Here is a 26791-nt window from a genome sequence, read left to right on the forward strand (position 1 = left end):
CATCCATACCATCTGGACGACTGGCATTCCACAACAGTGCGGTTCTCGCGAAATTTCTTGCCGCGCACGGCCGCGTTGTGGAATGGTCTGTCCTCGGCGGTATTTCCAAACCACTACGACTTAGGGTCCTTCAAGAAGCGAGCGTATCACCATCTCAAAGGTCGGCAACGCATTTGCGATTCCTCTGGTATTGCAGATGTCCATGGGCGTCGATGAACACCTTGGTGTTCCCGCTGCTCGTTTGCCCCCTTCTCTTATAAAAAAAAAAAAAAATGTGATTTTTCTAATCTTCTATAATAATAATAATCTTATTAAATGTAAAGCATTTTCACATTTATTATGATAATAAATCGTCGCAAGATGCCAGAGCGTGTTTAATTTACAGTCTGCACATTCGCCCATTCCCGATCTTCCATTGCCATACCAACGTTAATAGAAAGTAAGCTTCCTATTCTAGACAATTGCTCAAGTATTTCAAAAATGCAGCGCATCATTGCTTACATATACAGATTTTTTAACAATTGCAAAAAGAGTATTGTTATGTACCCGCAATTAGAAAATATAAATTGTACCGTGCGCCGCTAACTGCGGTATGTTATATCAATAAAAATCAGTCGCATCTATACCGTCTTTCCTTTCACACCCGATACTTAACATTGGCGACGAGGATGGTTTTTTGTTAACTCCGCGCGTATTAATTATTAAAAATGCCTATCGGTCATATCGAACCATACAGTTTCTCAAGCAATAATTGGGACGCTTACGTGCGCCGTGTACAACAATTTATGGCATTGAATAACATTTCTGCGGAACTCCAAGTGGCGACATTAGTGACCGTTGTTGGTGGCGAATGTTATGAACTTATGTGTGACCTTTGTTCGCCCGACACTCCGGAATCTAGAACCTTCTCCGAGTTAGTTGATTTGGTGAAAGAACACCTGGAACCGGACCGATCGGAGATCGCAGAGAGACACATATTTCGGCAGAGGACACAGCGTTCAAGTGAAAGTGTTCGCGAATATCTCCAAGCATTAAAACATTTAGCAAAAACATGTAATTTCGGCGATAAGTTAGAAGAAAATTTACGCGATCAATTCGTGTCGGGGTTGTGCAATGAGGATATGAGATCTAGGATCTTCACGGAGAGGCAGGTCGATTATAAGCGTGCGGTGGAGCTGGCGCTCGCTCTGGAAGAGGCGGACAGGCACGCGGCCACGGCGTGCGCGCCGGGCGCGGCAGGCGCCGCCGCGGCAAGGCCGGGCTGCCACGCGCACGGCGACGGCGACGGCGACAGTTTGCGTCGGCTCGGCGCCGCGGGCGCCTCGGGCGCAGCTGGCTCAGCGGGCTCGGCGGGTGCGACACCGCGCCCCCGGTCGGCGCAACAAGGCGCATGTTTTCGATGCGGTAAATCGGGGCATTGGGAAGGCAAGTGTCGTTTTAAATATTATAATTGTGATTCGTGTGGTAAGAGAGGCCATATTAAATCGGTTTGTACAAAAGGTAGAACGGTCAAAAATGTCGAAAAGAATTCATGTAAAAATCAATTTTTTTTTAATGATTCAGACAGTGACAAAGAAAGTTGTAATTTTTATAATTTAGTTATAAGTAGCGAGGGTGATGGGCCTTATTTTGCAATGTTGAAGGTTGAGAATATTTTATGTAAATTAGAGATAGATACGGGGAGCAAGCTATCTGTAATTTCAAAAAATGATTACGATAAAAAATTTTCAAAGTTACCGTTGCGACAAAAACAACTATGCCTCAAGTCGTACACGGGGGATATCATCGAGACTATTGGTTATATTTTAGTTAACGTTCGCTGCGGTGATAAGAACGAATTATTGCATTTGCATGTAATTAAAAATGGCGGCCCGCCTCTAATGGGCCGCACATGGATCAATCGCCTCAAGTTAAATATTGATTGTCATAATTTATCCGAGGATTCGATGGCAACCTCGTTACGTCGAGAATTTCCGGAGGTTTTTGCTGAAGGATTAGGTACATTTAAGAGGGAATTTAAACTTTATCTAAAGAATGATACACCTGTTTTTGTTAAAGCACGTTCGATCCCTATTGCATTGCGAAAGCCGGTCGAAGAGGAGCTCGAGCGTTTGCAGCGGGATGACGTCATCTACAAGGTGGAGCGCTCCGATTACGGTACACCTATTGTGCCGGTCATTAAGAGCAATGGTAACATACGTCTTTGCGGCGATTACAAAATAACAATAAATCCACTATTAAAGGATTATCATTACCCGCTGCCACGTATCGAGGACCTCTTCGCCGCTCTGGGAGGAGGTGAGCAATACACTAAATTAGACTTGTCTAATGCTTTTCAGCAATGTTTGTTACATAAAGATTCTCAAGCGATGACGGCCATCACTACTCATGTCGGCACTTTTGTATATAAGCGAGTGCCTTTTGGTATCAAATGTATTCCTGAAAATTTTCAAAAGATAATGGAGGAAACATTGAGTGGACTGTCCTCGACCGCTGTATTTGCCGATGATATTTGCGTCACTGGGCGAGATAAAAAGACTCATTTGGCAAATTTAAGAGCGGTGCTACAACGGCTTAGCGAAAATGGCTTAAGAATAAATTTTAGTAAATGTAAATTTTTTCAAGATAGTGTTACTTATTTAGGCTATAAAATCGACAAGTTTGGATTGCATACCGATGAAAAAAAAATCGAAGCCATTGTAGCAGCGCCGCCTCCTACCAATGTAAGCCAACTAAAAAGTTTTATGGGGTTAGTCAACTTTTATTCTAAGTTTATTGTTAATATGAGTGACATTTTAAGACCCATGTACAATTTACTAAAAAAAGAAATTAAGTGGAATTGGACATCCGAATGTGATAGTGCCTTTAGAAAAATTAAAAATGTTCTCAGCAGTAGTCCTGTGCTCGCGCATTATGATCCGAGTTTAGATTTAATACTTTCAGTGGACAGCAGCGCGTACGGGCTAGGCGCGGTGTTGACGCAGCGCGACGCGGAGGGCCGCGAGCGCCCTCTGTGCTGCGCCTCGCGCACTCTCAATGCGGCCGAGCTCAACTACTCGCAGCTCGATAAGGAGGCGCTCGCGATCGTGTTCGGCGTCACCAAACATCATAATTATTTATACGGCCGGTATTTTACTATACGCAGCGACCATCGCCCGCTCAGTTATATTTTCGGTAAAAACAAAGGGCTGCCAGTAACCGCCGCTAGTCGAATACAACGATATGCCGTAAAATTAGCCGCTTATAATTTCGGTATTGAATTTGTTACTTCTACAAAAAATTGTTTCGCAGACGCCTTATCGCGCCTTCCTTTAAAATATTGCGATAAGCCAACAAATTATATAAAGAGCAAAAATACCAGTAGCTATCTTAATTTCGTACAGGAAAACTTTCCTATCAGTTTTAAAGAGGTTCGGGTCGAAACAATGAGAGATGCATTATTGAGCAAGATATACGGTTTTGTTTTGCACGGTTGGCCAACACATTATAATTATAGCGATACAGAAAAAAAATATTATAGTAAAAGAGACAGTTTGCATATTGATCAAGGTTGTTTAATTTGGGGTTATCGTATAGTCATACCGAGTGCCTTAAGGGCTGCAATTCTTAGAGAGTTACATGACGGTCATCCCGGTATAGTCAAAATGAAACAGATCGCACGTAATTATGTGTGGTGGGAGGATATAGACCGCGAGTTGGAGCGGGCGACACGGGAGTGCGCTGCGTGCGGCGAAGCCCGCCCCGCACCCCCCGCCGCACCGCTGCATTCCTGGCCTTGGCCCGCGGAGCCCTGGGAGCGTTTGCACATGGACTTCCTCGGCCCCTTCAACGGTAAGTACTATCTCGTTGTAATTGACGCGCACTCCAAGTGGATAGAAGTCGAACACGTAAGTTCCATTTCCGCGGGAGTAGTTTGCGACTGTCTTCGGCGTTTGTTTTCGCGCTTCGGGCTACCTAAACGCATCGTTAGCGACAATGGCCCACCGTTTTCCTCCGCCGCCTTCGCAAAATATCTCGAATGCAACGGTATTAAACACACGTTGACGCCGCCTTATCACCCGGCGAGTAATGGGGCAGCGGAAAATGCTGTTCGCACGGTAAAACGGGTGCTTAAAAAAGCAGAGTTAGAACGAGTCGACGTAAATAGGGCTTTGAGCAAATTTTTATTTATGTATCGAAACACAGAACAGAGCACGACAGGACGCGAGCCTGCGGTAGCTATGTTCGGGCGCCGGCTTCGTGGCCGCCTCGACCTGTTGTGGCCTGACGCCGCGGAGCGAGTGCGCGCGCGTCAGCTGCGGGAGGAGGACCGTCGTGCGGCACCTCTAAGAGTTCATTCACGGGACGAACCGGTCATGATAAGGAACTACACTAAATCAGGGGGTAAGTGGACGGACGGAGTGGTGAGCGAACAAGTAGGACCCGTGTCGTATGCCGTTAGAACTAGCGACGGAAGAAGTCACAAGAGACACGTCGATCAAATTGTGTCGAGAAAGTCACGGTATTCGCTTAGTCAAGCGGTAGGTCGCGTGTCTGACGTCGCGAGCGCAGAGAACCAGGCGCCCCCGGGGGCGGCTGACGCAGCAAGACCTCCAGAGGAGGCAGGGGAAGAGGCGGAGACGTACACCGCCTCTCCGCCCGCGTCGCCCGCGTGGGCCTCGGATGATAGTCGCCCGCACAGGCAAGCTGCACTACGTGCGCGTGAAAAATTTAGACAATAATTATAACCACAAGAATTAGTATATCAATGTTTTTGTTTATAGTGTTTTCTTTTTATTGTTTGTTTATATTTGTTAGATTTAAGGGGGAAAGGTGTTATGTACCCGCAATTAGAAAATATAAATTGTACCGTGCGCCGCTAACTGCGGTATGTTATATCAATAAAAATCAGTCGCATCTATACCGTCTTTCCTTTCACACCCGATACTTAACAAGTATAACTGTTAAATCTCAATCAAAAGAAGTTCCCAGTAATGTCAGTCTTGATACAGTCAATCCAACAGAATTAAATTTTGCATTAATCCTTACTAATATCGACGGCAGAAAGCGGAAATGTCGTATCTCGAAAATTGGCCCAAATAAGTTGCCCCTTCAATTGCTGTAACTAGTAAAAATAATCAATGGATTAGTAACTTTAGGACATACCAATTAACGGTATCAAATAACGCTTAGATTGATAGAAATACGTTCCAAAGTTCAACTTTCTATCTTAATTAATTTAGGAGTTGTGATTTTTTTGAAATAACTTTTTGGCTCTGGTGTAAAACTAGATATTTTGAGATACGACATTTCCGCTTTCTGCCGTCGATATTATAAATGCGAAAGTAACTCTGTCTGTCTGTCTGTCTGTCTGTCTGTCTGTCTCGCTTTCACGCAAAAACTACTGAACCGATTTAAATGAAATTTTGTACACAGATAGTTTAGAGCCTGAGGATGGACATAGGCTACATTTTAACGCGAAAAAGGGGTTGTAAGGGGTTGAAAGTGGGGGTGAAAGTTTGTATGGAATTATCGTCATTTTTACAGGTAGAAGGTTGAAACTTATTTTCAAGGCTAATTTAATAAAGATAAATTTGAAATTAAATTTTTGGAAAAAATTTACCCCCAAGGGTGCTAAATAACAATAGGGGATGAAATTTTGTTTGGCAATATATTCGGTTTTGGTGAATGTTTTGTTTAATATGCTTTGCTGTAACCCTTACCAATATTTAGTCTAGAGCCTGAGGATGGACATAGGCTACATTTTAACGCGAAAAAGGGGTTGTAAGGGGTTGAAAGTGGGGGTGAAAGTTTGTATGGAATTATCGTCATTTTAACTGTTGGAAGCTTGAAACTTATTTTGAGGTTGCTAATTCTATATAAATAAATATGAAATTAAATTTTTGTAAAAAATTTACCCCCAAGGGTGCTAAATAACAATAGGGGATGAAATTTTGATTGGCAATATGCTCGGTTTTGGTGAATGTTTTGTTGTTATCCTTGCCAATATTTAGTCTAGAGCCTGAGGAAAGACGTAGGCTACATTTTAACGCAAAAAGGGGGTTGTAAGGGGTTGAAAGAGGGGCCACGGACCTGGGGTGCGGTGGCCGGTGACCTCCTCGTGGTGCACCCTGGAAACTTCCCACCTTATGTGGGGAGGCTAACAACTGGCCGGGAGGGAGATAGGGTCTGCGGGGCTAAACCGGACAGGGCTACCCATACCGGGAAGGCCCGCGGACACTATGGGGCTCTTGCCGGGCCCTGCGTTAAGCGCAGGCCCTGGACGGGGTCCAAGCACGCCCACCGGGCGGTGCTGGGCGCGACGTGCACCGAGGTGCCGCCGTGCGGAGTGGAGGGGTGTTTTCCCGCGGGGCTATGCCGGACAGGGCCTCCCATACCGGACAGGCCCGCGGGGAACACCAGGGGACCCTCAGGGGTCGGAGGATGGCGGCCTTGTAGGCCGCGCGTCATGGGGACCACACCCCGTATTAAAGGCGGTTTCCGGTGTCCGACAACACTGGAAAACAAAACGGTATGAAATGGCAACTTTAAAAACAGACATACCGGGATTTACCTCCGGCACTGCCGGAGGAGAATCCCTCCCCGCAGCCTCGGCCGCGGGCTGCCCCGCGTATTCTGGGGGGGGCAAAGAGTGCTATGGATACACGACGACCTTGGCAACGGACATGGACATTGAAGCAAGCGAAAGGAACACAGTTTTAAGGGAGGAGGGTAGCGGGGGCTCGAGCACACCGACGCAGAGCGGGAGAGGTCAGTTGCTAGAGTCTCTCGCAAACAGTGGGCGCACGCTGAGGGTCATGCTGACGCGCTGCGACTCGCTTTTATTGGACAGGGGCGCTACGGCGTCCAACACCGATTTAGACTCGGACTCTTCGGCCGCCAGCTACATGTCGGTCGTGTCTGGAGAGTCCAACAGAAGGGCCTACCTCAAAAGAGGACGGGGCTCTTCTGACCCGGAGGAGACAAATGGTGCTGCTCCCGCCAAGGGGGCGGCCCACAAATCAAAACGAGGACGGGGCCGGCCCCTCAATAAGGAGTTAGCCGAGGCCGAGGTGGCCGCGTCACTACACACAGCGAGAGAGGCAAGGGCCTCTATACCATCCGGCCCGGCTCACCTCTCGCTGGTGGAAACCGAAGAAGACAAGACAAGTGCTGCCCTCAACAAGTGCGTTGAGGCATCACTCAAAACGATTCTGGATGTGGCAACCAAGTCCACCAATATAAAGGGGACGTTGGTGAAAGCGCTGAAGGAGGCGGCGGCAAACATCAAGGCCGCCGTGTCTCAGCTAAGAGAGCGGACGATATCGGAGGAGGTGGCGCGGCTGGAAGCAGCAAACGCGCGCCTCCAAAGGGACATGGAGGAGCTACGGCGCGAACTGAAAGACATTGACAAGCGTCGACCTGCCCAGCCTGACGAAACAGATATCCGGCAGCTGCTGGATGAAGTATCGCGTGCCAACGTGGAAACGTTTGGCACCATACTCAACGCCAGGCTGGCAGGACTAGAGGATCGTCTCCTCCCTGAACCGCGGCGCCGGCCTCCGCTGGCGGCGGACAGGAGAGCGGAAGATAACACCGCCCCCCGCTTCGCTCCCTAAGGCGAAACAGGGGGCGAAGAAGAAGGGACCAGCCAAAGAGCCCCTGCCCACAACATAGGGCACCGGGGCTCAGGATCGGGCGTCAACCTCGGCGGCTGCCCCAGGCGAGGCTCCGCCCCAAAACAAAAAGAAAGGCAAAAAGAAGAAGAAGCAGCCGAGCCTGGCCGCTAAAGAGGCCGCACAGGCAAGGGACAAGTCTGCCCCTACGCCCGCCGAAGCCCCGTGGACTACGGTAGTGACCCGCGGGGCCAAGAAAGCGGCCAAGAAGGCGTCCAAGGGGCCGGACAAGACTCGCCCTCCCGAAAGACCGAAGACCAAACTACGGGCCCCAAAGACCGCGGCGGTCACTCTCACTCTCGCTCCGGGAGCAGAGGAGAGCGGCGCTACGTATGCCACGGTCTTAGCCGAGGCGAAGAGCCGCATAAACCTCGCGGAACTCGGCATCGCCGCCGTCAAGTTCCGCAGGGCGGCCACGGGCGCCCGAATATTGGAGGTGGGGGGCGAAGCAGCCACGGAAAAGGCCGACTCTCTGGCCGCTAAGCTCAGGGAGGTGCTCGGCCCGGAGAAGGTCAGGATCGGCCGGCCGGTGAAATGCGCCGAAGTGCGCATCACTGGCCTCGACGACTCTGTCACCGCGGCCGAGGTCGTGGAGTCGGTGGCCAGAGAGGGTGGCTGCGCGGCCGAAGCTATAAGGTCGGGCAAGCTCGCCTTCGGCCCGAGGGGGGGATGGTTCCCTATGGCTGAGCGTGCCAGTGGCGGCCGCCAAAATGGTGACCGACGCCGGTCGCGTGAGGGTTGGCTGGACCTCAGCCAGAGTGGTGCTGCTCGCCCCGCGGCCGATGCGGTGCTTCCACTGCCTCGAGACGGGGCACATGGGTGCCAAGTGCCAGTGTGAGGTCGACCGCAGCAAGCTATGCTTCCGCTGCGGAAAGCCAGATAACCGGGCACGGGACTGTTTGGCAGACCCGAACTGCCCCGTCTGTGAGGCGGCGGGCAAACCGGCGGGCCACACGATCGGCGGCGACGGCTGCGTCACCGCCGGGCAGAAGCCGGCGAAGAGAAAAGAGAGAGGTGCGCCTAAGCGATGGCCTCGGCGCAAGGCCAAGAAGGCCGGAGTGGAGCGGATGGACACCAGTTCGTAAATGGACACCATTCGAATCCTACAATGTAACATCAACCACTGCGCCCGAGCTCAGGACCTGCTGGCCCAAACCATGGCGCAGTGGTTGATAAATGTAGTGGTGGTTGCCGACCCGTACGTCATCCCCTCTCGGGACGACTGGGCGGGTGATGTCGGCAACCTGGTGGCCATCTCCGCTCCGGCCCGCGACGGTTCCCCCCCTCTCCGAAAGGTGGCGAGAGGCACGGGAAGCGTGCTCGTGGTCGTCGGGGGAGTGGCCATAGTGGGGGTGTATTTCCCACCCAGCTGGCCCCTCGCCGACTTCGAGCGCGCCCTCGCAGAGGTGCAGGCGCTCACGGCGCGGGTCTCCCACCTCCCCGTGATCGTCGCGGGGGACTTCAACGCCAAATCAACGGCTTGGGGATCCCCCGCGACGAGCCCGAGGGGGGAAGAGCTGGAGGACTGGGCGGCCGCGTCGGGGCTGATGCTCCTCAACCGAGGAAGGGAGCTGACCTGCGTGCGCCAACAGGGGGGGTCCATCGTGGACCTCTCCTTTGCGTCCTCGGTCTTGGTGCCCAAAATCTGTGGATGGAAGGTCGAGGTGGATGTGGAGACGTTGTCGGATCATCGTTATATTCGATTCGATCTCTCCACTTCCGCCTCGGTCACGACGAACTCGCCACGCACCACGGCCGGGGACGGCCCGCGCTGGGTGCTGGGGCGCCTGGATCGAGAGATGGCAAAGGAGGCGGCCATAGTCGCAAGCTGGACGGCCGACTCTGATCCCGTTGATTCCGCCGAGGACGTGGACGCGGAAGCGGACAGGCTGGGCGAATTGCTGGCCAACGTCTGTGACTCGTCCATGCCGAGGGCCCAACCGTTCCGTCCGCGTCGGCGGGCGTACTGGTGGCGTCCCGAGCTACGCGAGTTGCGACGGGCGTGTGTGGCGTCGCGCCGCCGATACACTCGCTGCCGAAGGCGTCGAGTCCGGGATCAGAGGATGGAGGAGGAGCTGTACCAGGCGTATAGAGCCGACTGCCTCGCTCTCCAGGTCGCCATTACGAAGGCCAAGCAGGGAGTGTGGGAGGAGTGGCTCCAAACGCTGGAGGAGGACCCGTGGGGCAGGCCGTACCGAGCGGTGCGGAAGAAGCTTCGACCCTGGGCTCCACCCATAACAACTACGATGGAGCCACAGTTGGCAGAGGAGGTCGTCGGGGCTCTCTTTCCGCACCGGGTAGGGTCTGCCTTGCCGGCGGAGGAGGAAGGAGAGGCGGTCAACGATGAGGTGGAGTTGCTGAGCTGTTATGCGATGGCGTGTGATCCTGCGTCCCATCGCGTAATCCCGGTGGCCATCACCGGGACCGCGGGCCCCTGTCTTGATCAAGACGGGGGCCAAGAGGCGGGGTCTCTATAAACCCTAGGCGGCACCAGCGGGGGAGGCGGGGATTCCGAACCTGCATTGCACGGTGTCGTCTTCAAGGAGCGCCTAAGGGTGCAGCGCCCCTTTGGGGGCGCAGAGAGGGCCCCTCCCGGGGCGGTCAGTGGGGCGTCGCGGTGGCAAGCTCACGCGATCCCGTGGCGCCCCACATTATGGCCATGAGGGAACAAGGAGGTTTAGTGGGTATGCTCCCATTCGGGGAGAGAATCTCACATAACTCGCGTGTCTTCCCCGAGGCACGGAGTATGCATTAAGCATTCCTCCTTGGAAAAAAAAAAAAAAGGGGGTGGAAAATTGTATGGAAGTATCGTCTTTTTTATGGTTAGAAGCTTGAAACTTATTTTTGTGGCTGCTAATTTGATATAAAGAAATTAATATTCAATATTTGAAAAAAGTTTACTCTTAAGGGTGCTAAATAACAATTAGGGATGAAATTTTGTTTGGGAATATTTTAGATTTTGTTGAATGTTTTGTTCAATATGTTTTGCTGTTACCTTTACAAATATTTAGTTTAGAGCCCCAGAAAGGATAAAGACTACTTTACAACGCGAAAAAGGGTTTGTAAGGGGTTGAAAGTTAGGGTGGAAATTTGTATGAAAGTATCGTCATTTTTACAGTTAGAAGCTTGAAACTTATTTTTGAGGTTGCTAATTCTATATAAATAAAAAGGAAATTAAACTTTTGTTAAAATTTTGCCCCCAAGAGTGCTAAATAACAATAAGGGATGAAATTTTGTTACGTAATATGTAAGGTTTTGGTGAATGTTTTGTTTAATATGTTTTGATGTTACCCTTACCAATATTTAGTCTAGAGCCTGAGGAAGGACAAAGCCTACTTTTTAACGCGAAAAAAGGGTTATAAGAGGCTGAAAGTAAGGGTGGAAATTTATATGGAAGTATCGTCATTTTTACAGTTAGAAGCTTTAAACTTATTTTTTAGGCTGATTTGATATAAATAAATATGACATTTGAAATTTGTAAAAGTTTTACCCTCAAGGTTGCAATGTAACAAAACGGAATAGGGGATTAAAGTTGGTATGGGAAGATGTTTATGTGAATATTTTGTAAGTTTAATATTTTTTGGCATTTTTTATAAGTTTAAGTAAAAACCACAACAACAACATAATTCACGACCCGTAACCCAGAGGGGTAGGCAGAGACCCAGGACCTACATTTGGCGCGGTCCGGGCATACCTCTTTCTATGTTCTTCTACATACATCAAAGCATAGCACGTTGGTTAAATAAAATAATTAGCCCAAAAAAAATGCTACCCAAAATAGTATTTCACGCGGACGAAGTCGCGGGCACAGCTAGTAAAAATTATAAACTGCATTCAATCTATTTACTTTCAAAAAGAAATACATTGTTTAAAAAATAATTTACCTATCAAGTCTCACATTTTGTCACTTAGTCCTTTCATTGATGGACATGGGTCCCTAAGAGTAGGTGGCAGAATCAATAATGCCAATGTGCCATACAATCAAAAGCACCCACTGTTGCTTCCAAAATCATGTCACATAACCAATCTCATTATACAGCGTGAGCATTTAAACTTGCTACATGCTGGGCCCAAACTTACATTGTTCAGTTTATCACAAAAATACTGGCTGATCAATGGTATACGTGAGGTAAAGAAAAACATTCATAAATGTATTCAATGCTTTAAACTCAAGGCTGAAGCGGCTACACAAATGATGGGGTCTCTCCCCACAAGTAGACTGCAAGCAGGATCTCTTTTCCAAACAGTAGGCATAGACTATTGTGGTCCATTTGACATAAAGCAAAGTAGGATACGAAAGCCTTTAATAACAAAAGGATATGTTGCATTGTTTGTATGCTTTTTAACGAAAGCCATACACATGGAGCTTGTTTCCGATATGAGCACAGATACCTTCTTAGCCGCGTTAAAACGCTTTATTTCACTAAGAGGCCTACCAGATCAGATATATTGTGACAATGCCACTACTTTCAAAGGTGCCTGTTGAGCGTGTGGACTGTATGTTGAATGAATGAAAGACTGGTTTGATGATGATGACTTGTAATAAAAAAGTTGATACAAAATATATGTCAAAGATGATAAGTATGTCGACGCGCGGAGTGCTGAAGCGCAACTGAAGGGCACGGTGCGAGGGCGCACGGGGCGGCGGGTGAGGTCTGAAAGGGCCCCCCGCGCGGCTCATCCGCCGGCGGTGAAGTAGTACGGAACATACTGCCAGGGCCAGGCTGAAGATCTGGATCTGAAGATTATAGATGTTGATGTACGCCCCGCAAAGATTGTCCTTTTGCACCTTGATGTTAGTCATTTGAACGATGTCATCTAGTCATGGGTGCAGACTGGCGGCTGGTTCCACTTGCATATCGTCAAGATCTCAAGAGCAGGCGTTCGTTGCTTTGATGTTGAAATGAATAAGGGAAAAATCAAGTCCAATAATGCTTCTTTAAGTGAGTTATCGTCCATCTAGGAAGTGATGGGTTTTAAGAAAGGAGAGGTGAGAGGAGTACGTGGACAATGAAATTTAAAGATAGGAGTTAAGGAAAACCTTTGTACGGTACAAATAGATCTATAGTTAAAATGTTCTACATAAGATGGGCATATTGTCTGACGTCACCGATGTAGGCAATTCTTGGAAAAGTAGAAGAAAGGTGACAAGTTTCAGGCAGAAGATATGCACCACGCTTGTAGCGAGGTTCCTCCCCCCTCCGCTATGTATATGTGTTTAACAAAAAATGAGATTAATGAGATGTTAAATGTAAGATAAGATTTTTTTTGTAAGAAGCATTTTATTTTAAATTATGTCATTTGTAAATACTAGATAATAGGTAGTTTTTTGTATGTATGAAAGATGATTTCTGTTTGTGAATTTGTATTGATAATAAGAGTGATTTTATGTATGAATATGTATGATGTATTGTATGTTTGTGTGTTGTATGTTTGTATGTATGTATGTTTATGTGTATGTAAAAACTGTGTCAGATACAAGCTAACCGAGAAATATGTTGCAACTTGATGTTGCTCACCCAACCTGGAATAGATGACATCCCAGGACACATCCGCACCAACTAATCTGAATAGCGGTGTCGAAATGTGAGAAGAGGTCGGCTAACCGATCTAAGAGGCAGAAGTATTATGATCCATAACCGTACCAGATACAAGCCAACCGAGAAATATGTTGCAACTTGATGTTGCTCACCCAACCTGGAATACGACATCCCAGGACACATCCGCACCGACTAATATGAATAGCGGTGTCGAAATGTGAGAAGAGGTCGGCTGACCGCTCTAAGAGGCGGTTGTATGGACTTTGTATTTATGTTACTAAATTTTTAAAGCATGACAAAACTTGTTTTGATTAATCTCAGAATTTAATAAGACATTCAATGTTGATTAACCAAAATAATTGTAAGTTTGAAATAATGTGTGATGGAAATATAAGGTTGTAGATATGTCTGTTGATATTGAATAATTGTGTAACTGATGTATGATGAAAATGTAAGAATGTATATATGTATATTGTATAAATATGTGTTTGTTGAAAAATGTTTGATGAAAATGTAAGTATGACTTTATAGCTAGCTTTATAGATAAGCTTTTCTCGAAACTTCTCTGAAAATTGCGAGATGACAATCTTGGGAAGCAATACGAAGTCGCGACTTGTCACCTCTCTGCCTACGCCCCCATCGCTCGACTCGGACATGGACATCGCGCGCTGTCGCATTGGGTACTAATGAGAAATATTTGTTTTTGAATCCTCCAAGTTCCGAAATCAATTGATCGGGATCGTCAGACAACATTTCCAGCTCCGTCTGAAAGTTATGAAAAAACATTATGTAGACTATGTATGTTATGTAAATAAGATTAAATTTTGTAAAAATGGGTTTCATTGAATTTAAATGTTTATTTAATATTTGTTTCGTGTCTTTGTAATAAAGGGAAAAGAAGATGTTATCTAAAAAAATACCTTGGGTTCGGTATATTGAAATATTGCAAGGGTCCAAAGGTCGCATGAATGAGCAATGGGTGCGCGCGCGCCGACTATGCGACAATAACTACCGCATGCAAAAAAAAAATTATAACACGGAATGTAAAAAATGAACATGAAAATGTTTGTCTCGTACAAAGGTGCCAAAAAAACGGAAATAAAAAGAAAGGAATATGGAACGGACTCACAATTAATGTTGCCTTCTTCTTTGATTATGATGATGATTCCTTTTTTGCCGGTTGATGGACCATATGTTGAGCGTGTGGACTGTATGTTGAATGAATGAAAGACTGGTTTGATGATGATGACTTTTAATAAGAAAGTTGGTACAAAATATATGTCAAAGATGATAAGTATGTCGACGCGCGGAGTGCTGAAGCGCAACTGAAGGGCACGGTGCGAGGGCGCACGGGGCGGCGGGTGAGGTCTGAAAGGGCCCCCCGCGCGGCTCATCCGCCGGCGGTGAAGTAGTACGGAACAGTGCCTGTAATCAGCTTTTTAGCCGACTTCAAAAAGAAGGAGGTTATCAATTCGACTGTATTTTTTTTTTTTTTTATGTGTGTTACCGCGAATCTCCGCCCCTGGTGGTCCGATTTTGATGAAAAATATTTTAATCGAAAGGAAGTGCTTGCAGGTGGGTCCCATTTTTTGTTTTTTTTTTAAATAACTAGAAGACTAGTAGATTTTGAATATAGCTTCAAAATTTGTTGCCAAAATTAGGGACATTTTTGCTTTCAGCGCTTACGTAGGCTAAACTATAGGACCTACATAAAAATGATGTATGGCGAATTGTAGCTCTTTAAATGTGCTAAATAAAAGTCAGCAATAGCATATATCTATCTTTTATAGTTTTCTCACAATAACCATTTTTTTTCTTCAGAAACATCAATTAAATTCATGCCCTATTTCCGACGCTATTATTCGAGTTCAGTATTAACCCTTATGTAAATAAACATGCTCATTATCAAGAGAATTTAATGTAGATTATATTTGCAATCGAAACTATATCATTCTGTCTAATAGTTTAGGAGATATCGTAAGAATAAAATTACGCGGAAACGAAAACTGCTACACGAAAAGCACAATTTTGCTTTCTGGGCTTACGTAGGTCAAACTATATGACTTAAATAAAAATGATGTATGGAGTAATTATAGATCCTTAAATTTGCTAAATAACAGTCTTCGGTGGCATATATCTATCATCTATGGATGTCTCACAAAAACCATGTTATTGTGAACAAACTTCGATTAAAATGCACACGAAAAACAGCGTCGTAAGCTTACGGCGCTATTATATTATATTCGATATGAATCCTTATCCAAATAAATATGTTTGATGGCTAGAGTATTAAATGCAGATTACATTAGCCTTTAAACTATGTAATTCTGATCAATAGTTTGGTAGATATTAAATAATTAAAAACTACGCGCATTCGAAAAATGCTAGTGCGGCGCGCGGCTGGACAAAATTAAAGGCACGCTACGATGTATTAGTTCGTTAATATTCAATTTGTATACCGATTTTGATAATTATTTCATTGTTTAAAGGATAAGTGGTTATCTGCTGCATTCTAAATTAGTTTTTGAATTGAAGTACACACATATCAAATAGGAAAGTCCTTTTCTTTATTTGTCTTAATTATGTCTTTATATGTATTAAGGAAATTTGTAATTGAACTTCAAATTCACTAAAAATTGAGAAATAAAACAAAAATTTTAAGAAAAAAAAATAGCCGACTTCAAAAAAAAAAAAAAATCTCAAACAAAATGCATTCAAAAGTAACCTAAAAAAAAACAATTTCAAACAAAATGCACTCAAAAGTAACCTAAAAAAACCAATTTCAAACAAAATGCACTCAAAAGTAACATAAAAAACAATCTCAAACAAAATGCACTAAAAAGAAACAAAATAATGACATGAAAACTTCTTTCTTTCTTTCTTCTCTCTTTCAATAACCCTCTAAACTCTAAAGAAAGTTCTCTTCTTTCTTGTAACATGTCTATATTGTATAATTATTGTTATTTTGGAGTCGGTTTCGGCCTAAGTAGGGACATAAACGTAAGTATGTCTCATACATCTCAAATATAAAATGTATAATATTATATTTACTTCGGCCGACACCGACTGCGAAATAACAATAATTATACAATATAGACATGTTACAAGAAAGAAGAGAACTTTCTTTAGAGTTTAGAGGGTTATTGAAAGAGAGAAGAAAGAAAGAAAGAAGTTTTCATGTCATTATTTTGTTTCTTTTTAGTGCATTTTGTTTGAGATTGTTTTTTATGTTACTTTTGAGTGCATTTTGTTTGAAATTGGTTTTTTTAGGTTACTTTTGAGTGCATTTTTTGAGAATAAATTCTTTAAACCTAGCTTGAAAGTTTGTATAAATTTAATCAAAATAACGAACATATTTCTAAAGTAACTAACTATTTTGCCATGCAAGGTGTAAAATTTAATTTCATTCCCAGTTACTCTCCCACTTTTGGTCGATTATGGGAAGCGGGAGTAAAAAGTGCGTAACATCTTTTCAAGCGTGTCATGGGAAGATCAGTTTTTACCTATGAAGAGTTCAATACAATCATAACGCAGGTAGTGGGTGTCCTGAATTCAAGGCCGCTAACCCCGGTTACACAGGACCCGTTAGACTTCACTTGCTTGACGCCTGGGCACTTTTTAATAGGCGGCCACTAAATTCATTTCCTGAGATGGACTACACTCAAGTAAACTGTAATAGACTAAATTTCTGGAAACAATGTATTCAAAAAGTACAACACTTTTGGAAGGTGTTGCTACGGGGTAAGCCCGTGCAAAAATAAAAAAAATAAAAATAAAAAAATATTCCGAAATTGTTAGGTAAATGTCATAAAAAAAAACAACAACAACAGTTACCATATGATGTATAATTAAAAAAAAATAATAATAATAATAAACTGGTTACTAATATTACAACCTGCTGTTAATATAAATCATCGGAATAGTAAAAAACTTAAGACAGGCGTGGGTCCAACCCAATGTGGGTCCAGGCCAATATCAATCACTCCGCCAGAGCTCAGGACCTTCTGTTCCAGAGCATGGCGGAGTGGAGAATACATGTGGCGGTGGTGGCCGAGCCCTACCGGGTCCCGTCTGGGGACGATTGGGTGGGGGACACAGATGGGCTGGTGGCCTTAACGTCCCAGTCCGTCACAGGCTCTCCGGCCTTCGCGGACGTAGTCCGAGGTCAGGGATACGTGGCGGCCCTCGTCGGGGACATCTTGGTGGTCGGGGTGTACTTCTCGCCGAATCGGAGTCTCGCCGACTTCGAGGCATTTATCTCTGAGATCGGCGTCCTGATAGGCAGAAGTCGATCCACCCGAGTGGTCGTCGCGGGGGACCTCAACGCCAAATCAATCAAAAGGAGTTGGAAGATTGGGCGACGGAGACCGGACTCATGGTCCTCAACCGGGGGTCGGTCAACACGTGCGTGCGGCGTCAAGGCGGCTCCATTGTTGATGTCACCTTCGCCGATGCCGTCCTGGCACGCCGTGTTTGTGGCTGGCACGTGGTCGAGGACGTGGAGACGCTTTCGGACCACCGTTACGTGAGGTTCGGCATATCCGCGTCCCCGTCCAACCTGAGTGGCCCAGATCGGCCCCTGAGCGGGGAGGGTCCACGGTGGTCTTTGTCACGGATGGACCGGGACTTTTTGGTCGAGGCCGCTCTCGTCGAGGCGTGGTTTTCTTCGCCCCGGGAGCGTGTCGACGAGGTCGGTGAAGAGGCGGCACGATTGGGTGCGGCCATGGCGCGGGTTTGTGACGGGGCTATGCCCAGGGTCCGATCCGTCCCCTCCAGACGGCCGGTGTACTGGTGGACAGGCGAGCTCACGCTGCTGCGCAGTACTTGCGTGGCGGCGAGACGCCGGTATACCCGCTGCCGTCGGCGGAGGCGCCGGGACGCTATGGAGGAAGAGCGGCTCTACTCCCTCTACAGGAGTGCGGTCAAGGCCCTTCGGGTGGCTATCGGCGCGGCGAAGGACCAGGCGGACGATGAGATGCTGAGGGCTCTGGATAGTGATCCATTCGGGAGGCCCTACAAGGCCGTGCGGCGAAAGCTCCGGTCTAGGGGCCCTCCCATCACCCAGAGTCTTCAGCCACATGACGTCGACGCGGTGGTCGCCGGCCTGTTCCCGCCGGCAGCTGCCGGTTTCAAGGCGCCTGATATGGCTGAATCCACTGGGGAGGGAGGAGATCCAGGAGCACCGCCGGTAACGGAGGATGAGCTGAGGGCGGCGGTGGTGCACATGCGCGCCAAAAACACTGCTCCCGGCCCCGACGGTGTGCCCGGCCGCGCCTGGGTCCTAGCGCTGGAGCCGCTCGGACCGTGGATACGGGCATTATTCCAGGTCTGTTTGGAGCGGGGCCAGTTCCCGAGTGAGTGGAAGAGGGGGAAACTGGTCCTTCTCAAAAAGGACGGCCGTCCGGCCCTCGAGCCGTCGGCGTACCGACCGATAGTTCTGCTGGACGAAATCAGCAAGCTCTTTGAGCGGGTGATTGCCGCTCGTCTCGTCCAGCACCTGGAGAGTGTGGGGCCTAATCTCAGCGCCAACCATTTCGGCTTCCGCACTGGCAGGTCCACCCTGGACGCCATAGCGCGGGTGAGGGACCTTGCGGAAGATGCGGAGTCCCGGGGCGAAGTGCTGTTGGTGGTGTCTTTCGACATCTCCAACGCCTTCAACACCTTGACCTGGGAAACCATCAGGCGGGGTTAGGCAGTAAAAAACTAAAAACGAAACGATCGATCGTTTCGTCTAAGCGATAGCGTCTCTCGTTTTTCCGTGTAAGGCTAGGCAGTAACAGACGACAGTCGCTTTCGTGCAGACGAAGGTGAATCGTCAAAAAAAACAAATTATTGTCTATACTTGACGATCAACATTGTGTCATTTGAATTTGACGTATAAAGGTCAAATATTCTCGCGGTAAAAATACAAAAGTTTAGTGAAGTGTTTATGTTTCAATTTACGTTTTGTAAAATGAATTCTTAAAACGCAAGCAATGAGCAAATCGCCATAATGGTGGAATTTATGGAAAGGTACGTCAATAACGTATTTAAAATGGTAAACACCCCGCAGGGAAGAGTGAGGCGCCAGGAACTTTGCCAACTATTAAAGATGTTGCTGGGTAAGGCAGGTAGTGATCCTGACAAGTCTATGGAGCAATGGATCAAGGTTGGTTCTAATGTAATAATGATTGTAAACATAAAACAAGACATTCATTCTGAAGCATGTTTGTTATGCTGGCAGACACATCCTTTTTATTTTACTTATTCTTTGCAAGTGCCCTTGCTATTGAATCATGTATTTAATAACAATAGTTTTGTAGTTGCCATTTTCCTAGCTACGAATATCACATTTCATCACCCAAACTTTATATTTTAGGACTACCAGTAGAGGAACAGTCAAATGAGGAGCCTCCAGTTGAGGAACCATCTATCCAAATACAAATTTTGGAGCAGATCACTGACAGTAATTTATTACAATCCTGTTATTTCATTTAGAAAACAGATATGCAAATCTATTCTTCAGTTGGTAACTGTATTAATAGAAAAATATTTAATTAGTACCTACCTCAATTTATTTGCCCATGTTTCTGTTTAATCATTTGGGTAAAATAAATTAACTAAAATCAATTGATACAATTTAATGTTTAGTTTTATCTTATTATATACAGTTTAAACATTAATATTTACTAACTTTATCATGATATTTCAGATGATGAACAAAATGATATATATGTTGCCTCCTCTTCAAGAGTATAGCTGCCCCATCATCAGTTCAAAGGAGAGGGAAATGGCATCCAGGACCCTCACTCACTGGCTTATTAATGTAATGCTTATGCTTTGAGATGCAGTCTCAAATGCAAAAACATGTAACATTTACATTGGTCTTGGTTGTAACTTGTGTAATTAATGTTTAAGTGAATATTGAAATAAAAAATAATTGTATATAAATAAAGTTTATTTTTAATTTGTAAAACATTCATCTTCATCATATTTCTTCTTAAAAATACACTTTTAGACATTATTGTGTGGGCTTCTTCAACCAAACTAAAAACTGCCAATAATTAGTCTATTCCTAACAGCCCGCCCCACAATCACATCCAGCCCGTTTTCAACAACAGTTGGTTGTGTAAGAGCAGTGGACAAAAGTACTTCTGCATCATCTGTAGGAGTTCCTCTTGAATCTATGAGCATGTTATGCAGTACCACACGTGCAATAACAATTTCTGCTGCATAATCAGGGTGATAATAAAGGATACGCTGACCTAACAAATATCAAAATCTATATTTAACCAAATGCCCTTTCTATGCAGTTTCGGGCCTTGACATGCACTCTAGTGTAGTTCTCTCCTCTAGATCCTGGTTCTGCATTCAGAATAGGTGTCATAAGGTAGATCCTTTGAGGGTAACCACTGTCACCTAAAATGTTATAAGTAATATTAAAGTTACAAATAATATTTAACATAGAACATCACCTGTTAAATATTTTTCTACTAAAAATGCAATTCACTTGCCAGATAGTTGCAGAGCCTCCATATGGCTTTGCAGTCTGCTACTTGCCCAGATATGACTGTTGTGACTTGCACCACCAAACTTGGCATTAACATTAGTGATTCTGAGATCACTGTCACATACCTAAAATATTTAATTGAGATTAATCTTTAATTATCTTATAATTATTATAACAAACATAAAAAGGTTCATACCATTTGGACATTAAGAGAATGAAAGCCTTTTCTGTTATAAAAACAAGGTACATCTGCAGCTGGACGAACTATGGCCACATGGGTGCAATCAATGGCACCAATTATACCAGGAAAATTAAACTTAGTATAAAATCTGTAAAATAATATTTGTAAGTAGTTGTATGTGCTCAAGGTAATAAAAATAAAATGACGGAAGTTATATATAGTAACCCCTACCCTTGCTTAATTTTAGTTCTTTGTGTGCTTGTTTGTGGGAATTGTATCCATTTATTTGAAATCTCATTCAGAGCTTTTGTCACCTCTCTGATACACCGACTTACACTTTTTTGATTCATATGTACCTCATTAGCAACACCTTTCTGATATGAACCCATGGCATAAAAGTTCAATGCTGTCAGCACCTAAAATATAATAATTGTGTCAGTATAAGACTCAAAGTGACTAAAGTTAACATTAATCATATTAAATACATAATCACCTTTTAACACACATATATTAAAAAAAAACATATATCATAAGAAATCAATTTACCTTAAGTTCCAGTGAAGTTGTTTTCGAACCTTTTAAACTGGTATTGTGCATGAGCTCGTCACACAACGAGTGGAACTCTTCCTTATTCAGCCTGTAATGAGCTCTTAACTGCCACTCCGGAATTTTTTGGAGTAACCGTTCGCGATTCTTTAATCTTTGTAGAAGCATACGCTGCCGAGACATCTTTTTAGCTTCGGCATCTGCAGCTTCTAACATCAAGGCGGTCCACATGCGAGACATATCTATAATATGCCAAATCATAAATTGTTTACTTTATTCAACTAACAAATCATTTATAACATAATACCAAATTGATTTCTCACCTTAGAAGTTTTATTTAATATTTAATAATAGTTTAAGATATTTAACTAAAGTTGATTCGGTTGACTTCGCGGCAAAACGAGACACCTTTGTCGATCGTCTCAAAAACGAACGATCGTGTCGCTTTTAAAACGATTGGAAATGTCATTTCGTGTTACTGCCTAAGAATTTCAAAGGAATTGGTCGAAAAACGATAGACGATAGACGACGCTTCGTCTTTCGTCTTTCGTGCGTGTTACTGCCTACGGTTTTAACGCGTGACGTCAGACGTCAGTCTCTCAACCAATCACAATCGAACGACAGTCGCTTTCGTTTCGTTTTTGTTTTTTACTGCCTAACCCCGAGGGAGGCGCTGGGATACCACGGTTTCCAGCCGTACCTTCGGAGGATTGTCGCGGCCTACCTCTCCGTACGCTCGGTCGCGTACCCAACCAGCGTCGGCTGGTCGCAGCGGGCAACGTCGTGTGGTGTTCCGCAGGGGTCGGTTCTCGTGCTGCTTGGAACATCGGGTACGACTGGGTGCTGCGCCTGCCCCTCCCGGGTGGCGTTGAAGTCGTGTGTTACGCAGACGACACCTTGGTGACGGCGCGGGGCAGCACTCACAGGGAGGCCCGATGCAGGGCTACGGCTGGCTTGGCCATTATGGTGGCCAGAATCCGCCGTCTGGGTTTGGAGGTTGCATTGCACAAGTCTGAGGCCATGTATTTTTACCCGTGGGGAGCCTCCTCCCGCGGTCGAGGAGGGTGCGTGGCGGCGGGCGGCGGAGGCGCAGCTCATCGCTGTCTGGCGGGAGCGGCTGCTCACGGCGTCCGCAGGCCAACACACGATTGAGGCGATCCGGCCCGTCCTCGAGCTCTGGATGGGTCGGAAGCACGGGGCTCTCACGTTCCGTCTGGTGCAGGTACTCTCGGGGCACGGTTGTTTCGGGGCGTATCTGTGCCGGATTGCGCGGCGAGAGCCCAGTGCGAGGTGCCACGAGTGTGGCCATGCTGAGGACACGGCCCAGCACACGCTGGAGTTCTGTGGGCACTGGTCGGACCAGCGCGCCGCACTCGCGGCAGAAATAGGGAGGGACCTCTCGCTGCCCGCTGTCGTCAACGCGATGGTGGGTAGCGAGAGTTCCTGGAACGCTGTCGCCTCCTTTTGCGAGGAGGTGATGGCGCTGAAGGAGGCGGCAGAACGATGGCGAGAGGAGGACGCAGCCGCGGACCCTCTTCGCCGACGTCGCGATGGACGCAGGCGGCAGGCGCACACCCGCCGTCTACCTCCTTAGCGGAGAGCTCCGGGCGATGGGCGGCCCGTTGCCCCATCGTCCGCCGCATACCTTTTTGGGTGCTAGGCGCTCCCGGTGTTATGGGTGCGCCTTATGACGCGCGTTGTGGGGGGTACTCCCTGCCCCCGTGAGGATGTGAGTCTGCGGTAGCGGACGGTCGCCGGCTGGGTCGCGGAAGATTGCGCGGGTGTTCCCGTGTCCCAGCCGCAAGGCGACGTGGAGGGCCCGAGGGGTTTTAGTGGGTAGGCGTGGGTCCAACGCCTACTTGGTAGGTCTGTCACACGGACGTTACAAGTAATTAGTATGACGTGGTCAGGGCTCCCAGGGTGCGGACTTAACTAAATGAAAACGGCGAGGTTAGGCTGGGTTGGCGGCTAGCGACCCCAATAAGAAAGAAGATGTCGGAGGTCGTGTTGCGCGTGGCTGCACCGCGACGGCGGTGTTGTTCGCATATATTATTCAATGTTTGGCCTGGTCACGCCGGGTCCCACAGACCTGCTCGATTGTCCGAGTGGGCGGAGAGGTGAACTCCGACGTGGCGCGTCCCCGGGTGGTGGATAGGGGAACGCCCCGGCATATTGCTGGGGTAGGGCTTTTTTTTTTTTTGCCCCGCGAACCAAACACCAACGCGGCGGACCTGCCGGCCTTCATGGTCGGTGGGCGCTGGCTTCGGCCACCGTCGGGAAACCCGTAAGTCCGCACTGAGCGGAAGCGGGGGCTCTGCGCCTAGCGTGGGGCCGTGAGGAAGAAAACCTCTATAAAAAATCACCCGGGGATGTTTCGCGGGGCTATACCGGATAGGGCTACCCATACCGGGCAGGCCCGCGGAACATTGGTGACCTGTAGGGTCAGGGTTGAGGGCGTGAGGCAGCACGAAAAAAGGCAGTGGACTTCGGTCGGTGTATGGCGGCCTTCAAGGCCGCGCTTCATGGCTAGGGGACCTTACCCTGCATTAAAAAGACGGTTTCCGGTGTCCGACAACACTGGATAACATTACAATGGCAGACTTCAAGAAATTATTACCCCAGGAGTGTACCACTGGTCATACCAGTGGAGAATCCCTCCGAGAGGTCATTTTGACCTCTGGCCGGCCCACGTACTCTGGGGGGCCAAAGAATGCCAATCAACGACCACAGCAAGGACAATGGATAAAGAAAGAGGCAAGCGGACTGGATTTGACGAGTAGGGAAGCGCAGGCAGACAGTGAGAGCGACGCGGAGCAAGTGTCGGAGATGTCGACCTCTGACTCGGAGAGCACGGTGGAGGGATTGCCGGACAAAAAAGCCGCCCCGACAGCCCCGAGGATTGCCCTCAAAATCCCAATCGGGACAGCGAGAAAAGGGAAAAAGAGGGCACTGAAAGAGGGAGAGGCAGCGGTCCCGGTCACCAAAGTGTCCACGGCGACAAGAGGCCGCATAAGGCGACCCGGAGCCCACAGCGGTTTTCTGCAGGAGGCGAAGGCGTACCTTTTTTTTTTTTTTATAGTCAGGAAATGCGTTTACGCACGCCTACGCCGGGCTGTGCAATGGCGTAGGGAGTGTGGGACTCGCCGGCCACAGAAGGTGACCGGGATACCCACTAAAACCTGACTGCCCTCTAACGCATTATGGCGGGCGCCACGGGAACGCTTTAGCTTTCTTCCGTGACCCCACCTGCGTTATCGCCCTGAAGGGGCCTCCCTCTCACGCATGGTTTGTGGGGAGAAGTACGGCGGCGAAATCCCGCCTCCTTCTCCCCACTCTCCTGCGTCTGAGCGGGGGCGCGAGGGGGTTATCCTCGCGCTCTCGCTCCCTTTCCTCCTTCTGCGAAATAGTAATTACGCAGAAGGAGGAAACCGCCTCCCATGACCCCTCACTGCCCAGCATGGCGCGAATTACGCCTGGGAGTGAGAGGTCATCTCCAATCGCCGCTACCAGAGTGCGGCGCTCTTCGGACCACGCTGTACAAACCTGAAGGGTGTGTTGCGCGGTGTCCTCATCAGCGCCGCACTCGTGGCACGACGTCGTCTCCTCTCTTCTGATGCGATGAAGGTATCGCGCGAAGCACCCGTGACCTGTAAGTATTTGGGAAATTCTGTATGTTATTGCGCCGTGGCGCCTCCCGCACCAGTCCGAGAGCCGTGGGCTTATGGCCTCTATGGTGCGGGCGCCGTATTTCGCGTCCGCTAGGCCAGCAGCCCACAGCTCTATGGTCGTTCGCTTTCTCCTCGCCCGGGAGCGGGCGAGCTCCTCTGGAGCCGGGGCTTCGCCCCGAGCTCTTTGCTTGGCCCGCTTCCGGTACGCTTCGGCCAGCACACCCGCTTCTATCTCCCACGGGGGAGTGCCGGCCAAAGCGCCGGCCGCTGGACAAGGACAATTAAATACTTGAATAAAATCTAATAAAATTTTTGAATAATACTTTCCCAATAAAATTTTCTTTTACTTAAGTCACCTTGGTTTTATTTTTTAAATTAATATTAAATATCGACGTTCTAATTAGCAAATTATCTAACTCCTTTTTAGAGAATCTTTTATTTGTACGAAAAAAACAATTACTTCAAAATTTATTATCATTTTAAAAAACCATTTAAAATTATTTATATCTAATAGAGATATAATATTTAAGTTTGAATCATTCAAATAATTTGTAATTGGATTATTGCTTCATCAAAATGTTAAAAAAATCACCCTCTAAAAAATTAGAGTTAGACAAATTCCTAACTAGACCGTCGATATATCAAATCAATATTAATTTATTGTTGCAATTTTTAAATTTGTCATTTTTAAAAAAATTACATATTTTTGGAGTATTTATTATAAGTCGTCTCTATTACTCCCCGGTGGTTGAGAACACTAACGTTCGACGCATGTGCAATGGCTTAAAAGCGTCGCACAGCCGGCAATCGCTGTCCTCGTCTGACAAATGATGTTACGCGCTAACTCTCTTTCACTCTACCTTAAATATTTATTATCTTTAACAGCCAGTAACCCTTATTTGCGGCCAGATTTAATTAAGCAACTTTATATGATAATTAATAGAAAAAAAATAGCTTTAATTTGACATATAATTAATAAAAATAGGTTATAAACGTATAAATTTATCGAAATCATACCTGTTTACACCTGGTTGCAAAGAGGTGCGGCCAGGTGCGAAACGGCAACCGTGATTTTTTAGAATCTTGATATTAATTACCGTTATGTAGACGTTATTTTATTTAAAAAATAAATAAACGAAATTTTTTACCAAAAATCAATTAAAAATAATTTAAAAAAAAATAATGGCGGCCAAATTTTGATAGGCACCCTAGTAAATATATATTCTCTTAACTATAAATAGACATAAAATTTGGTTTTAAACAAAAAGTCGATGAGCACACCAATCCTGCAGCGGGATCTTAGACTAATAAACTTAAGTGACCGGGATCGTGTTTCTAAAAACTCGCGCAAGTCATTTAATGTTGGCACTTATCTTAAACTCCCAACCCTTTCTAGATTCCGAATCTAACTTAGAGCTAATTACATAAATAATGATTGCACCCCATGAACCGGCATTTACTTCTAAATTTTCCAAACCATGTAAAGTATCATTGGTAACATCCAACATGTTTCGAATTGCTTTGCTCGACTCCTTAACTACACTAGGTTGATTCATAAAACGCTTCAATAGACTATTTGCTAAATATTTCTTGTTGTTATACCTCTTGTTTAATTTCAACCACGACTCTTGATAATTATCCGATGTTATGGGTACATGTCTAAGAAGTTGTTCTGCTTCTCCCGAAAGATAACTCTTTAAATAGTGCATCTT

The 26791-nt window shown here is 46.5% G+C and overlaps 2 protein-coding genes and 1 long non-coding RNA gene across 4 annotated transcripts; 2 read left to right on the forward strand and 1 right to left on the reverse strand.

Annotated features, from left to right (window-relative positions):
• Positions 1-18883: 18883 nt before the first annotated feature.
• Positions 18884-20035, forward strand: LOC123723317. The gene is made up of 3 exons (XR_006756713.1): positions 18884-19343; positions 19554-19640; positions 19887-20035. It is a non-coding gene; the product is annotated as an uncharacterized LOC123723317 (long non-coding RNA).
• A 107-nt stretch (positions 20036-20142) lies between these two features.
• LOC123723267 (putative nuclease HARBI1) lies at positions 20143-22069 on the reverse strand. Of its 2 annotated transcripts, XM_045685844.1 has the most exons (6): positions 21735-22069; positions 21412-21653; positions 21097-21281; positions 20881-21013; positions 20689-20809; positions 20144-20593 (listed from the first exon to the last, which is right to left on the reverse strand). In XM_045685844.1, exons 2-6 carry the CDS (start codon positions 21649-21651, stop codon positions 20463-20465), a joined length of 810 nt encoding a protein of 269 aa, XP_045541800.1. In that variant the 5' UTR covers positions 21652-21653; positions 21735-22069; the 3' UTR covers positions 20144-20462. The 2 variants fall into 2 exon arrangements, with proteins under 2 accessions (XP_045541799.1, XP_045541800.1); XM_045685843.1 differs by lacking the exon at positions 21735-22069 and having other exon boundaries at positions 20143-20593; positions 21412-21728.
• Positions 22070-22591: 522 nt separating this feature from the next.
• Positions 22592-23005, forward strand: LOC123723336. The gene has a single exon (XM_045685915.1). The coding sequence runs from the start codon at positions 22592-22594 to the stop codon at positions 23003-23005; it is 414 nt and encodes a 137-aa protein (XP_045541871.1).
• The last annotated feature ends 3786 nt before the right edge of the window (positions 23006-26791 follow it).

Source organism: Papilio machaon, chromosome W (genome assembly GCF_912999745.1).
Source record: "Papilio machaon chromosome W, ilPapMach1.1, whole genome shotgun sequence".
NCBI lineage: Eukaryota > Metazoa > Arthropoda > Insecta > Lepidoptera > Papilionidae > Papilio > Papilio machaon.

Bases quoted from the DNA above. Each gene is read 5' to 3' on its own strand.
- LOC123723267 (XM_045685843.1), bottom strand. From the start codon at position 21,672: ATGATTTGGCATATTATAGATATGTCTCGCATGTGGACCGCCTTGATG. The intron at 21,282-21,411 runs GTAAATTGATTT...ATTATATTTTAG, and splicing joins CAACTTCACTGGAACTTAAG to GTGCTGACAGCATTGAACTT. The intron at 20,594-20,688 runs GCAAGTGAATTG...ATAACATTTTAG, and splicing joins GGAGGCTCTGCAACTATCTG to GTGACAGTGGTTACCCTCAA.
- LOC123723336 (XM_045685915.1), top strand. From the start codon at position 22,592: ATGGGTCGGAAGCACGGGGCTCTCACGTTCCGTCTGGTGCAGGTACTC.